Here is a 14,113-nt window from a genome sequence, read left to right as displayed (position 1 = left end):
CATTGGCTTTCCGATTGGACAACTTAATGGAGGTGTGGCCGGAAGAGGCGAGTCTCATTGGCAGAGGCGTGACCGACGGTGTGTGCGAAACATGGCGGAGCGTGGGAGGAAGCGGCCGTGCGGCCCGGTAAGTGCGGGCGGCGGGACCCCGCGCAGGGCAGCACGGGGAAGGCGTGAGGACCAGTGGCGTGCGGACCTCCGCCGGGACCGGGCCGCGCCTCCTGCTGCCTGCTTCCCGCTGATCCCAGGCCGGAAGCCCCCGAAGGTGCGGCGTGAGCCGCAGCAGGATGGGAACAGCGCCCGTGTCCTCTCCGGAACCCCCCTGCGGCTCCCTGGCCCCCGCTGGATTACGGAGGCGGGACCCTGCTCTCAATCCTGAATCCGGTGCCCTTTCGTGGCTTACGTCTTCTGACTTCCAGGGCGACTGTGGGCAGTCCTGTCCCCTGAGCCTCAGTTTTCTACTCTGTTCTGTGGGAACTCATTCAACAGTTTCTTGAGCGCTTTCTGTGTGCCAGGCTGGGCCCCAGGCGCTGGGGATACAGCGGGTCCCTGCCCTCCAGACGCTTTCTGGGGCAGCAGTTTGCAGAGGTTCCTTGGCTTCCTTGCCGCCCCGTGTGGCGAGGCTGGCTGTGGTGCAGCAAACGGACCTCCTCCAGGTGTGACCATCAGCCTCACACTCATAATCCTCCTACCACTCCTTCTCCAGGGTGAACACGGCCAAAGGATTGAGTGGCGAAAATGGAAGCAACAGAGTAAGTAAGGGTGGGGGTAAGAGTATCTTCCCATAGACCACTCCACCAGTGCTCAAACCCTGGAGAAAGACACCAACTTTGTTCCCTCTGGGTCCTGCAGCACCCAAAGTGGGGAGGCAGGGTCCGGGAGCCCTGGGGAGGCTCCCTTGCTGCCCTCTGGCTGCTCACCCAGTAGCTCTCCATAGTCCAGGCTGACCCGATGAGTGGGAACTATCTCCTCGGCCAATTGGGATGTTCTTTTATCCAGAGAAAGAGGAGAAAAAGAAATGGAAGGATCTCAAGCTGATGAAAAAACTGGAGCGGCAGCGGGCACAGGAGGAACAGGCAAAGCGCCAGGAAGACGAGGAGGCAGCAGCAGAGAAGGAGGACCGCGGTGAGCTGGGGTCATGGGGAGGGCCACAGGTTGTGGCCCACAGTAGTTGTCCTGGAGGCAGAGCAGATCTGGAAGGGCCCTTACAGACAAGTAGGTCCAAATATCTTGTCCTGATGGAGAAGCTGAGGTCCAGAGAAGGGAGGGAGCCAACAAACTAAGTTCTGACCTCCTGCTTAGGTAAATTTCAAGCCTATGGAAGGTAAGCCTCATCTCTCTTTTTTTTATTTGAGATGGTGTCTTGCTCTGTTGCCCAGGCTGGAGTGCAGTGGCACCATCTCCTCTCACTGCAACCTCCACTGCCCAAGTTCAAGCAATTCTCCTCCCTCAGCCCCCCGAGTAGTTGGGATTACAGGCGTGTGCCACCACACCTGGCTAATTTTCGTATTTTTTAGTAGAGATGTGGTTGCACCATGTTGGCCAGGCTGGTCTTGAACTCTTGACGTCAGGTGATCCGCCCAATTCACGTCCCAAAGTGCTGGGATTACAGGCGTGAGCCACCGTGCCCAGCCCAAGCCTCATATCTCTTAGACCTCTAGAACTTCATGATCTTCCTGATTTTTTGACTTTTTTATTGAGCATTTTCTCTGTGCTTTAATTTCATTTTTCATTTATTTTGATTTCATAATAAAAATGACAGATCATGCCTGTAATCCCAGCACTTTGGGAGGCCGAGGCGGGCAGATCACGAGGTCAGGAGATCGAGACCATGGTGAAACCCCATCTCTACTAAAAATACAAAAAATCAGCCGGGCGAGGTGGCAGGCGCCTGTAGTCCCAGCTACTCAGGAGGCTGAGGCAGGAGAATGGCGTGAACCCAGGAGGCGGAGCTTGCAGTGAGCCGAGATCATGCCACTGCACTCCAGCCTGGGTGACAGAGCGAGACTCTGTCTCAATAATAATAATAATAATAATAATAACAGAAAACTACAAAGAAGAAAGGAACAATCCCAGCAAACATTGTAGCAAAAGTTTGTCCAAACAATTTTATCTACTTATCCTTGCCTTGCATAGCAAAGTATAGATACAATGTTACAACAGTGAAACCCTGTTATCTATGTGCTTCTTGGGATTTTTTGTTTGTTTTTGAGACAGTCTCCCTCTGTTGCCCAGGCTGGAGTGCAGTGGCGCGATCTTGGCTCACTGCAATCTCCACCTCCCAGTTCAGTCGATTCTCCTGCCCTAGCCTCTGGAGTAGCTGGGATTACAGGCATGCGCCACCATGCCCAGCTAATTTTTGTATTTTTAGTAGAGACAGGGTTCCACCATGTTGGCCAGGCTGGTCTTGAACTCCTGACCTCAGGTGATCCGCCCGCCTCAGCCTCCCAAAGTGCTGGGATCACAGGCATGAGCCACCTTTTGTGTGACCTTGGGCCATGTATTTGACTTCCCGGGGCTGAAGGCTCCTGGTCTATAAATGGGGATAATGGCAGTATCCTCACTAAGGATCAGGTTAATGGCTATCGGGTTAACGTGCACACACTAGATATCAGCTTTATTGGATATCAGCTTTCATTTTATCCCCATTTGATAGCTGGAGAACTGAGGCACTAAGTGGGAGAGCCAGGATATGAACTTAGGCCATTGCTCCTAACTGCTCCACAGCCTCGCCCAGTGGTCTGCCCTGTTCAGAGGAGCCATGGAGATTGCTGTGTCCATTTTCCTCCTGGGAGACTGAGGCCCAGAGAGGGGAGTTGAAGCTATTTTGCTCATCTCAAAATTCCTCCCACTTGGGAAATTCTCAAACCATGGGCGCTGGGGACAGAGAAAGAGAGAGGAAGGTGGGGGGCCCTTGCCTCTCAGGCTGACTGGGAACACCCCTCCCCTGCTCAGGGCGGCCCTACACACTGAGCGTAGCCCTGCCGGGCTCCATCCTGGACAATGCTCAGTCGCCGGAGCTTCGGACCTACTTGGCCGGTCAGATTGCCAGAGCCTGTGCCATCTTCTGTGTGGATGAGATCGTGGTGTTTGATGAGGAGGGCCAGGATGCCAAGTGAGGGGCCATCCCACAGGGTGCCAGGGCTCAGGGAGAGGGAGGGGCTGCCGGGATGGGCCGGGGCTTCACCCTGCCCCTGTCCACATGCCTGGCTCTTTCCTCGTGTCCTGCCTGAAATACTCCTTCTGTAATCCTTAGGGGGTAGGGTTGCCAGGTGGGGGTGATGACTGCAGAGGTGGGATTGGGAGCCAGAAGGTCTAAACCCGTATCTCAGCTGTCACCCAGGCTGGAGTGCATGCAGTGGCATGGTCATGGCTCACTGCAGCCTCTACTTCCTGCGCTCAGGTGATCCTCCTACCTCAGCCTCCTGAGTAGCTGGGATTATAGGCGTGCACTTGTAGAGAGGAGTTCTTAAAGGCCACAGCTGGTTCCTGAGCCCCCATCTCTCTCTTTCCAGGACCGTGGAGGGGGAATTCACAGGAGTTGGGAAGAAGGGGCAGGCGTGCGTACAGCTGGCCCGGATCCTGCAGTACCTGGAGTGTCCGCAGTAAGGGGGTCACTCCCCTGAGCATGAGGGAGGGGTGTGTCAAAGTGGAGGCCAGGGAGGAGGTAGCTTCCCCTGGGACCATCCTGAGGTCAGCATTCTTTCCTAGGTACCTGAGGAAGGCGTTCTTCCCCAAGCACCAGGATCTACAGTTTGCAGGTAACACTGTGTGGGCCCGCCCCCCATTTCCCCTGGATTGTGCCACAGACACTGAGAGACCACCCAGTCCTACCCTGCCCTGTCCAGGTGGGAAAGCAGGCCCGGGAGAGCAAGACCTGTGCCTGACGCCAAGACGCAGGTCTGTGGCAGAGCCGGGACTCTGCTCCAGGGTCCCCACTGCACCCTGTGTGCCCTAGCACTTCCTAGACTCCTCCCGGCCCTGCCTCCGCAGGGCTCCTGAACCCCTTGGACAGCCCCCACCACATGCGTCAGGACGAGGAATCCGAGTTCCGAGAGGGCATCGTGGTGGATCGGCCCACCCGGCCAGGCCACGGCTCCTTTGTCAACTGTGGCATGAAGAAGGTAGGAACAGAGAGGTGGGCTGGGTCACACCTCCAGGACACACCCTAGCGATGGAGCGCAAGCAGATGGATGTTGGGGGGAGTCCTGGAGCTGCCCCAAATCCCTCACTGATGCAAATTTGGGCCAGAGAATTGTGCAAAATGGGGCTCAACAGATAAAGCCAAGAATGAATTTACTGTTGCTTAAAAAGCAAATCAACAGAAGACAGTTCTCATGCTCCAAACAAAACCCTGCAGAAACAAGTTGAAAGTCACTCTGGAGCTGCTCCCGTGTGGCACAGAGCCAAGCTGGGACGAGGGCATTAATTTGCTACCTCTTTACCCTCAAGTCTTCTCAAATCAGAGGCAGAAACCTTTCCATGTATGGAGTCCCCTCCCATCAGAAAGCACAACCCAGGCGCAGTGGCTCACGCCTGTAATCCCGGAACTTTGGGACACTGAGGCAGGCGGATCATTTGAGGTCAGGAGTTTGAGACCAATATGGTGAAACCCCGTCTCTACTAGAAGTATAAAAATGAGCCAGGTGTGGTGGCCCGCGTCCGTAATCCCAGCTACTCAGGAGGCTGAGGCGGGAGATTCACTTGAACCCAGGAGACAGAGTTTACATTGAGCTGAGATCACGCCACTGCACTCCAGCCCGGGTGACAGAGCGAGACTCCATCTCAAAGTGGCAGAGCTACCAAAATGCAGAAAACTGGGTTTCATGTACTTCTTCTACCTTGTGCCATGAGCGCCCCAAAGGTGTGTGTTTGGCCAGTGACCTGTGTTTTGCACAAATGGTCTCTTGTGAGCAGGTTCAGCTGGTGCCAGGGGTGGAGGGTGACAGGTTGACCTGGACCCCTTGGTCCCTTGCCAGCCCCAGGGCTCCCCTGGTGGCATCTGGAAGAGCCGTGGCCCCTGCTGATCTTGAGAGGAATGGCACCCATTTCTTCTGGCTTTTCCCCAGGAGGTGAAGATTGACAAGAACCTGGAGCCTGGGCTTCGGGTGACCGTGCGACTGAACCAACAGCAGCTCCCAGGTATCTGGAAGGTTCCCCAGCCCCTGGGTTGGCCTGACGAGCTCCAGGGTTCAGCCACCTCCTTCCATTCCCTCACCCCATCTTTACAGACTCTGTTACCCCTCCAGAATGCAAGACCTACCGTGGCAAAGTGGTGTCATCACAGGACCCTCGCACCAAAGCTGGTCTCTACTGGGGCTACACCGTCCGACTGGCTTCCTGCCTCAGTAAGCACAGAGCTCACTTCTCTATCCATCCCTCTGGGAGGTGGCCAGGAGCCTTGCCTGATCCAAATATCAGACCAAGGTTTTTGTCCTATCAACTTGCTGTGTGTCCTTGGGCAAGTCCTTTTCCTTCTCTGGGCCTTGTTCCCCCTGGATGTACTGCCTGGAATGCTGTTAAGGACTCCTGAGCCAAAGTATCATCATTGATCAATAACGTTTCTGTAGAGTTGCGAATGGAGGCAAAAGGGCCAGAGAAGTCAGAGGCCCACTTCATGCTCTTGGTGCCTCTTCCTATCCAGTCTCTGCCCTGTTCCCCAGCCAAGCACAGGCTTGGTGTCCGCCCTGCTCAGTCCTTGACTTCCCAGGAACAGCTCTACCCACCGCTGCCTCGGTACACACACACACACACAGAGCTCTTCCCACCCACCCCTGCCTCAGTACACACACACATACCCAGAGCCCTTCCCACCCACCCCTGCCTCAGTACACACACACACACACACACAGCTCTTCCCACCCACCCCTGCCTCAGTACACACACACATACCCAGAGCTGCGGCTTATGGGGCGCAGGACCCGCACTGCGTTGGCCCCATCCCCAGGTGCTGTGTTTGCTGAGGCCCCCTTCCAGGACGGGTATGCACCTGACCATCGGGACGTCAGAGCGTGGCTCGGATGTGGCCTCTGCCCACCTTCCCAGCTTCAGGTGTGTACCTCCTGGGGCCGGGACCAGGGCAGGAGGAATGTGGCCAGGAACCTGCCTGGTGGGTGAAGCTGCACGGATGGGCCCCTGCTGTCTGGGGGATGGAGGGACAGGTCTGGGCGCTGTGCTGGGTGGGGCCTCGATGACCACTCAAGTCACCCCCTCTTACATGTGCCAGGCATGCTCTTGTGGTGTTCGGGGGCCTCCAGGGGCTGGAAGCTGGAGTGGATGCTGACCCCAACCTGGAGGTGGCTGAACCCAGTGTCCTCTTTGACTTGTACGTCAATACCTGTCCTGGCCAGGGTAGCCGCACCATCCGCACGGAGGTGAGCCCGCCTGCCTCCCCGACCGCCAGCCGTTGGGGCCTTGGGATCTGTCCAAGGGGCAGTTGCCACTCTTGCCCTGTCACCCACCCTTGCCCATGGTGCCTTGTCTGGAGGTGGTCCTCTCATCCCCTCTTGGCCTCTTGCCACAGCAGTCTTGCCACAGCGTTGGGACATGAGTGTAGCTGAGAGTCAACCATGGGTGCTAGTGCCCGTCCTGTGCTCCCAGGCAGGTGACCCAGAGGGCCCTGCCCACCCCTGCTCCGGGCCTCTGGTTCCTTAGCTGTGCGCTCAGTGATCTCCCAGAGCCCTGGTTCTGCTCCTTCCTTGTGTATGACCACGGTGGGCACAGCAGCTCTCCTCTTGGGGTCTCACTTGCATCTGTCCCACGGGGGAAGCCACGTGCAGCTGAAGCCTTCGTCCTGGGCCTCATGGAACCACTTTTGGAGTCAGGCGTAACACGCTGTGCTACAGGAACTGCCGGCGAGGCTGGTCCTCCCATCAGTCTCACAGGGCTGACAGCCCTGTCTACCTATCCCTAAGGCCTCGCCCAAGCCAAGCACTGAGCCTGATAGCCACACCCCCCAGCCAGAACCCTGGCTCCCCCGCTTCCCATCCCTGCGTGAGGGCTGAGAACTTCTTGCCCACCTCCTTGCCCTCCCCTGGCCCTGGGAGGTGGGCATTGTTACCTTTACCCCCATTTTACAGAAGAGGAGCCTGAGGTCCTCTTCTCAGGCTCAGAAGAGGAAGCTCTGTGGTCCTCCAGGTGGCAAGTGTGCAGTGTGAACCTGGGCCTGTCGTTAACCTCACCAGGCTCTGCTAAGGACAGGGGACCCCAGTGGGCTGGGTCTTGGGCAGCAGGCACTGAAGACAGGCTAGGAGTAGGGGCACCCGCTAGCCTCCCAGTCCCCAGCCCACTGCCACACTTCTCTTCCAGGAGGCCATCCTCATCTCCCTGGCCGCCCTGCAGCCTGGCCTCACCCAGGCCGGTGCCCAGCACCCCTGAAAGTTCTAAGGGGCCAGGACATCAGTGAAGCAGCAGTGAAACCAGGGGCTCTGCAGGTCACTTGGGATGGACGCCGCCAGACTTGTCTCCAAAAATCACCACCTTTAATGCTCCCCGGCCTGCACACGCCCAGCCTTGCTGGGCTCTGCCCTCACTTACTGCCCGCCGTGATGGCCTTGAGGCTGCCTGCCCGCGCCAGGATGTTTGGCACAAAGAGCAGCCCCGAGGCCCGCTCAATGCTCTCGATGGGCACCAGGAAGCGCTCCAGTGGGATGGCCTCGTCCACAGGTGCGTTGGGCATCACGTAGGAGCGGAGCTCAATTTGCCCGCCTGCGGCCTCCAGGATCAGCACCTTGAAGAAGTGTGTGGGCACTGCCACGTGGTTTTTGCCGATGACCTGGTACTTCACATAGGATTTCCCATCAGCCTCTGTCCTGTAGGCAGACCCAGGCACACGTGGGCAGGAGGCCTGGATGAACCCAAGGCCACCTCTTCAAGGAAGCCTTCCCTGATCTGTCCTTTAACTTCTGTCAGCCTGCAGGACCACTCCCTCATGTGAGGCTTCTGTAGCCCGCCTGGCTCCTCCTTGAGGCTGGAACTCTCTCCAGGGTGGAGGTTAACTCTCCCTCTGTTTTCCTTATGCCCAACACTGGGTCAGGCAGAGTGGGCGACAATAAATGCCGCTGGAAGATTTGAGCCTTCTGCACATTCACATTCATCTGGGGGGAGACTTAACAACTGTCTGTCTCTCCCCATGGAGGTGAGCACCAAGTGGGCAAGGACCATGACAGGTGATATCCCAGCACCAGCACGGGTGCTGGGACACCGGACGGGGGCTTCCCCTCAGCAGAGTCTCCTCCCTTGCCCCGGGCCCTAGGAGGCACCTGCTAATGAAATTTGATCAGTGCCCCAACCACCGCCTGTGGGCCAGGCCCTAGGGAAGCATGTGACATCAACCAAGAGGTCCAAGGTTTTATAGTGGGGGACACAGGTCCTTTGCCCACAGCACCAAGGAACTAGGGCATGAGGCAGGCCTGGACTCCATCCCGAGCCTGTGGATTCCAGAGTGAACTGCTCAGCTCCACATGTTGCCTCTCAGTCCCAGCCCTCTGCAGGCCAGAAAAACCACGGAGCATGCCCAGAGGTGCTCCGTTGCTTCCATCTGAGAGGCAGGGCTGCAGAGGGGCAAGAGTGGAGGCCCCGGGTCAGGCACATCTAGGTTCAAACTCCTGAGAAGGGTGGAGGAAAGTGCTCCAAGCAGAGCAGAGACTGAAGGTGGGAGAGCTCGGTGCACCGGGGACCTGCAGGGGTTTCCATATGGGCAGAACAGGATCGGTTGGGCATGCCAAGAGGTGACAGCAGGGAGAAGCGGGGGCAGATTCAGGGCCTGCTGCTGCCCATGGGCAGAGGAGAGATGGTCAGGGGTACCCGACAGGTCTTTAGCTGTGGAAGTGGAATGAGGGGACCCGAGGCAGGAAAGCTGACAGGCTTGCGAGGAAACCAGATGAGTAGGGAACTAGCTGACCTGCTTCCAGCGGCTCTGGCCCTGTAGGCAGGTTCTGCCTCTCGCCCCCTGGTTTCCACCTTACCTGGGCAGGAAGAGTGGCCCTGTGCAGACATAGACGTTTTGGTAGCTGCGGGTCAAGCTGCGGCTGTATTTCCAGGCCATCTGCACTCTGGGTTGGGAGGGTGCCCCAGGAGAGGTAGGGCTTAGCAGAACTGTGGCTGGCACCCTTCCTCCTCTATCAGAGGGCTGCCCCAGGCCCTGAGGGGATGGACACGCTCAGAGATGTCCAGTGAGAGACAAGCATGAGGAAACACTCAAGGAATGCAAGTCACTCTGAAACCACATGGACTCACACAGGGCTGACAAGTGTTAGCCATCGCCCTCTGTCCCTTCCACAGCCCGGCTGTCAAAGTCTTTTCTCAGCTCCCAAGAGCCGAATGAAGGAAGGAACGTGTCTCCACCTTTCAGAGAGAAGGACTGAGACCTATCCCCAGCCCCACCCAGGGGCTCATGGGAAGACCAGCCCTTCCAACCACCAACCCGTTCCTTTTCCCAGTCTGAGCCACAGGAAGAGCCTAGAGGGAATGTCATGAATCGACCTCCATCCTGAGCTCTCCAGGCCTCGGACAATGGAAAGTGGGTAGGGGGCTGTGCTCCCAGAAGGAAGTTGGGTCAGAGGCTGGTGCCCCATGGGCTCCACCCAGAGCCCCATGGCAGTCTCCATCCTTTGGTGCCAGGATGTGCTGGGAACAGGCTGAGAGGGCGGTTGGCCCAGTGCACAGTGCCTGGCACTAACAGCCTGACCATGGGTCAGGTGTCTGCCTTGAAACTGCCCATGGCCGGGCGCGGTGGCTCAAGCCTGTAATCCCAGCACTTTGGGAGGCCGAGACGGGCGGATCACGAGGTCAGGAGATCGAGACCATCCTGGCTAACATGGTGAAACCCCGTCTCTACTAAAAAAAAATACAAAAAACTAGCCGGGCGAGGTGGCGGGCGCCTGTGGTCCCAGCTACTTGGGAGGCTGAGTCAGGAGAATGGCGTAAACCCGGGAGGCAGAGCTTGCAGTGAGCTGAGATCCGGCCACTGCACTCCAGCCTGGGCGACAGAGCGAGACTCCGTCTCGGAAAAAAAAAAAAAAAGAAACTGCCCAAAGGCAGACAGGGTAGGACGATGTCTGGAGGCTCACGGTTTTATAAGCCAGGGGTCCCCAACCCCTGGGCCACGGACTGGTACCAGAACTGGGCCACACAGCAGGAGGTGAGCACAAGGCCAGCAAGGGAAGCTTCATCTGTATTTACAGCCATTCCCTATTGATCTCATGGCAGCCTGAGCTCCGCCTCTTGTCAGATCAGTGGCAGCTGGAGATTCTCATAGGCGTTGGAACCCTAAGGTGAACTGCGCATGTGAGGAGGTTGCGCGCTTCTTTTGAAAACCTAATGCCTGATCTGGCATTATCGCCGTCACCTCCAGATAGAACTGGAATAGATTGGAGGAAAACAAGCTCAGGGCTCCCACGGATCCTACATTACTATGAGATGTATATTTCACTATATATTACAATGTAATAATAATAAAGTGTACAATAAATGTAATGCACTTGAATCATCCTGAAAGCCGCCCTCACCCACCAAGCCGTGGAAAACCTCTCTTCCACGAAACCCGACCCTGGTGCCCAAAACGTTGGGCGCTGAGGTTCTACAACAGACAGCCTGCCTTCTGCTGTGTGGCACTGTGCCCATCACTTTGCCTCTGTGAGCCTCAGCGCCTCATCACTACCGCAGGAGGAAGGTGAATAACGGTATCATCCCCATTTTTTTAGACGAGAAAGCGACGCTCAGGGAGGTGCCCAGGGTTCCCAGTTGAAGCTCAAGCCCTGGTCGGCCTGCAGAGCCTGTGCCTGGAGCCCAGTGCTCCTCTCTCCCGTCACGGGATGTCACTGCGATGCCTGACCGGGGGCGCGTTGGGCGGCTGCCCCGTTCTGCAGAGGAACAAACCGAGGCCCCGAGAGGCCAGGCGCCCGCCCCGCATTCCGCGACCGGCCCGGGGCGCGGGCGCTACCTGGGGCGCGACGTTGCTCAGGTAGAACGTGTCGTCCATGGCCTTCTGGCTCCAGCGGTGGTTGGCGGCTGCGGCCAGGTGGCCGCGGTCGAAGCCGCTGCCGCGGTAGTCGGCGTTGGTGGCACGGTGGTACGCGTGCACCGAGTCGTCCTCGTGGAAGTCGCATGTTCGTCGGTCGCCGTCGCCGCGGAGACGCTCGGGTCGCAGCTGCTCCACCACCCAGAGCGCGCCGCGGGTGCGCGGGTCGTAGCACAGCACGTACGACTCGCGGCTCTTGAGCTGCGCCAGCCCCGGCAGCCCGTACTTGGCCAGCTCGCCCGGGCCGCGGCCCGCCGGTCCCCCGGGCACGGCTGGCAACTCAGCGGCCGCCGCCACGGGCAGCACCGGCAGCCGGCCCAGCAGCCCCGGCGCCGCCCGCGCGTCCTCCCGCCGCCGCCGCCAGCCCTCGGCGGCCGCGCCCAGCCCCGCGCCCAACACCAGGGTCAGGCCGGCCCGCAGCGCCTGCATGGCTGGGGAGTGACCTCCGGCGGGCGACCTGCGAGGCTCTTAAAGGAGCCGCACCGCGGGATCCAATGAAGGGACGGGGCTGCTGGGGCCGCGGACGATAGCGTGACCTCCCTTCCACTCACAAACGCTCCCAAGGGGTTGAGAATCGGAACCTAGAGGGGAGAAGCAGACCCCAGGCCGGTGTCCCTGGCGCCCTTTCTTTGCGCATTTAAGATGCCGGCATGAGGGGCGTGCCACCGTCGCCTCAGCTCGCGATTGGCCACCATGAGGCCTGGCTCCGCACCCACCTAGCAAGCCCCCTGCCGGTCGTGGGGTGGGGCGGCACCCACTTCTCTGCGCCTGCGCAGGGAGCTCCTGCTTCATAAGCTCCGCGGAGGGGTCAAGCACTGTCGAGCACTTTTATTGTCACTGGTTAGTCTCACCCTCTACCCCGCTCGGAGAGTGAGCTCCTAGTTCGCAGAGCAAGCACAGGGCCCCAGGTATATCTGGCCATCTGGCCCCAGGCTATGCTCCATGACACCATAAAATAAGCCCCGCAATTCTACCAGATCGGCAAAGGATTTTTTGTTGTTGTTGTCTTTGAGACGGGGTTTTGCTCTTGTCGCCCAGGCGCGAGTGCAATGGCGCGATCTCGGCTCACTGCAACCTCCGCCTCCCGGGTTCAAGCTATTCTCCTGCCTCAGCCTCCCAAGTAGCTAGGATTACAGGCATGCGCCACCACGTCCGGCTAATTTTGTATTTTTAGTAGAGACGGAGTTTCTCCATGTTGGTCAGGCTGGTCTCAAACTCCCGACCTCAGGTGATCCGCCCACCTCCTCCTCCCAAAGTGCTGGGATTATAGGCGTGAGCTACCGCACCCGGCCCAGATTGGCAAAGGTTTTAATTAACACCGGCGTGAGGACCAGGATGCAGGCGGCTAATGCTGGCTGCTGGCTGGAACAGAAACCTGGGACGAAGATTCCAAAAAGCAGCTTGACAGTACAAGCTAAGTCTTTTTTTTTTTTTTTGAGACGGAGTCTCGCTCTGTCGCCGAGGCTGGAGTGCCGTGGCCGGATCTCAGCTCACTGCAAGCTCTGCCTCCCGGGTTTACGCCATTCTCCTGACTCAGCCTCCCGAGTAGCTGGGACTACAGGCGCCTGCCACCTCGCCCGGCTAATTTTTTGTATTTTTTAGTAGAGACGGGGTTTCACTGTGTTAGCCAGGATGGTCTCGATCTCCTGACCTCGTGATCCGCCCGTCTCGGCCTCCCAAAGTGCTGGGATTACAGGCTTGAGCCACCGCGCCCGGCCCAAGCTAAGTCTTAAAAAGGTTCATACCCTTCAACCCGCCCAGAGGGCTGAGCTGGGGAAATCTCGGGAATGCGAGGATCTCGAACGCAAATATTCACCAGAGTATTACACTGCCGGTAGGAATAAGCAAAATATTCAGAAATATGGACTGATTAAGGATTTTTTTTTTTTTTTTTTCGAAACGGAGTCTCACTCTATTGCCCAGGCTGTAGTGCAATGGCACGATCTTGGCTCACTGCAACCTCTGCCTCCCAGGTTTTCAAGTGATTCTCCTGCTTCAGCCTCTCAAGTAGCCGGGATTACAGGTGCGCACCACCACGCCCAGCTAATTTTGTTTTGTTTCTTTTTGAGACGGAGTCTCGGAGTCTCGCTCTGTCGCCCAGGCTGGAGTGCAGTAGCATGATCTCGGCTCACTGCAACCTCCACCTCCTGGGTTCAAGCGATTCTCGTGCCTCGGCCTCCCGAGTAGCTGGGACTACAGGCGTGTGCCACCACACCCAACTAATTTTGTATTTTTAGTAGAGAACGATCTCGAACTCCTGACCTCGTGATCCACCCGCCTCGGCCTCCCAAAGTGCTGGGATTATAGGCATGAGCCACCTCACCCAGCCACTCTTAGCATTTTTTTTTTTTCCTTTAAGGAAAATAAGGTCTTGTGCTGTCACCCACAGGGGGTGCAGTGGCAAGATCACAGTTCACTGCAGCCTTGACCTCCTGAGCTCAAGCCATCTTCCTGCCTCAGCCTCCCGAGTAGTTAGGACCACAGACACATATAATGATGCCTGGCTAATTTTTAAATTTTTTGTAGCGATGGGGTCTTGCTATGGTGTCCAGGCTGGTCTTGAACTCCTGGCCTCCAGTGATCCTCATGCCTTGGCCTCCCAAAGTTACAGACATGAGCCACTATGCCCTCCTGAAGTCAGGAGTTTGAGACCAGCCTGGCCAACATGGCGAAACCCTGTCTCTACTAAAAATACAAACATTAGCTGGGCATGGTGGAGCATGCCTGTAATCCCACCTACTGGGGGCTAAGGCAGGAGAGTCATTTGAACCTGGGAGGCGGAGATTGCAGTGAGCTGAGATCATGCCACTGCACTCCAGCCTGGGCAACAGAATGAGACTCTGCTTCAAAAAAAACACATGGGATGGGGTCTTGCTTTGTTGTCCAGGCTGTTCTTGACCTGGGATCAAGTGATCTGTGGGCCTCCTGAGTAAATGGGCTATGGTGTATCACCATACTACTTTTAGCAATTTTGAATTTTGAAATATACATTAATTATAGTGACCATACTGCAGTGTTTTTGTTTGTTTGTTTTGGTTTTTTTTTGAGACAGAGTTTTGCTCTTGTTTCCCAGGCTGGAGTGCAATGGCGTGA

The 14,113-nt window shown here is 57.3% G+C and overlaps 2 protein-coding genes across 2 annotated transcripts; one reads left to right on the top strand and one right to left on the bottom strand.

Moving 5' to 3' along the window:
- SPOUT1 (SPOUT domain containing methyltransferase 1) lies at positions 1-8,073 on the top strand. The gene is given in 13 exon segments (XM_031654623.1): positions 1-127; positions 707-752; positions 1,000-1,125; positions 2,956-3,115; positions 3,516-3,605; positions 3,712-3,761; positions 3,994-4,124; positions 5,070-5,142; positions 5,250-5,348; positions 5,948-5,985; positions 5,987-6,051; positions 6,227-6,374; positions 7,309-8,073. Coding segments are annotated over 13 exon segments (1,131 nt in total). The 5' UTR covers positions 1-91; the 3' UTR covers positions 7,378-8,073.
- Positions 7,460-11,745, bottom strand: ENDOG (endonuclease G). Its single transcript, XM_031654624.1, has 3 exons — positions 10,921-11,745; positions 8,967-9,051; positions 7,460-7,811 (listed from the first exon to the last, which is right to left on the bottom strand). Exons 1-3 carry the CDS (start codon positions 11,447-11,449, stop codon positions 7,529-7,531), a joined length of 897 nt encoding a protein of 298 aa, XP_031510484.1. The 5' UTR covers positions 11,450-11,745; the 3' UTR covers positions 7,460-7,528.
- Positions 11,746-14,113: the final 2,368 nt, after the last annotated feature.

Source organism: Papio anubis, chromosome 13 (genome assembly GCF_008728515.1).
Source record: "Papio anubis isolate 15944 chromosome 13, Panubis1.0, whole genome shotgun sequence".
Lineage (NCBI taxonomy): Eukaryota > Metazoa > Chordata > Mammalia > Primates > Cercopithecidae > Papio > Papio anubis.
This window is presented reverse-complemented; position numbering and strand designations above follow the sequence as displayed.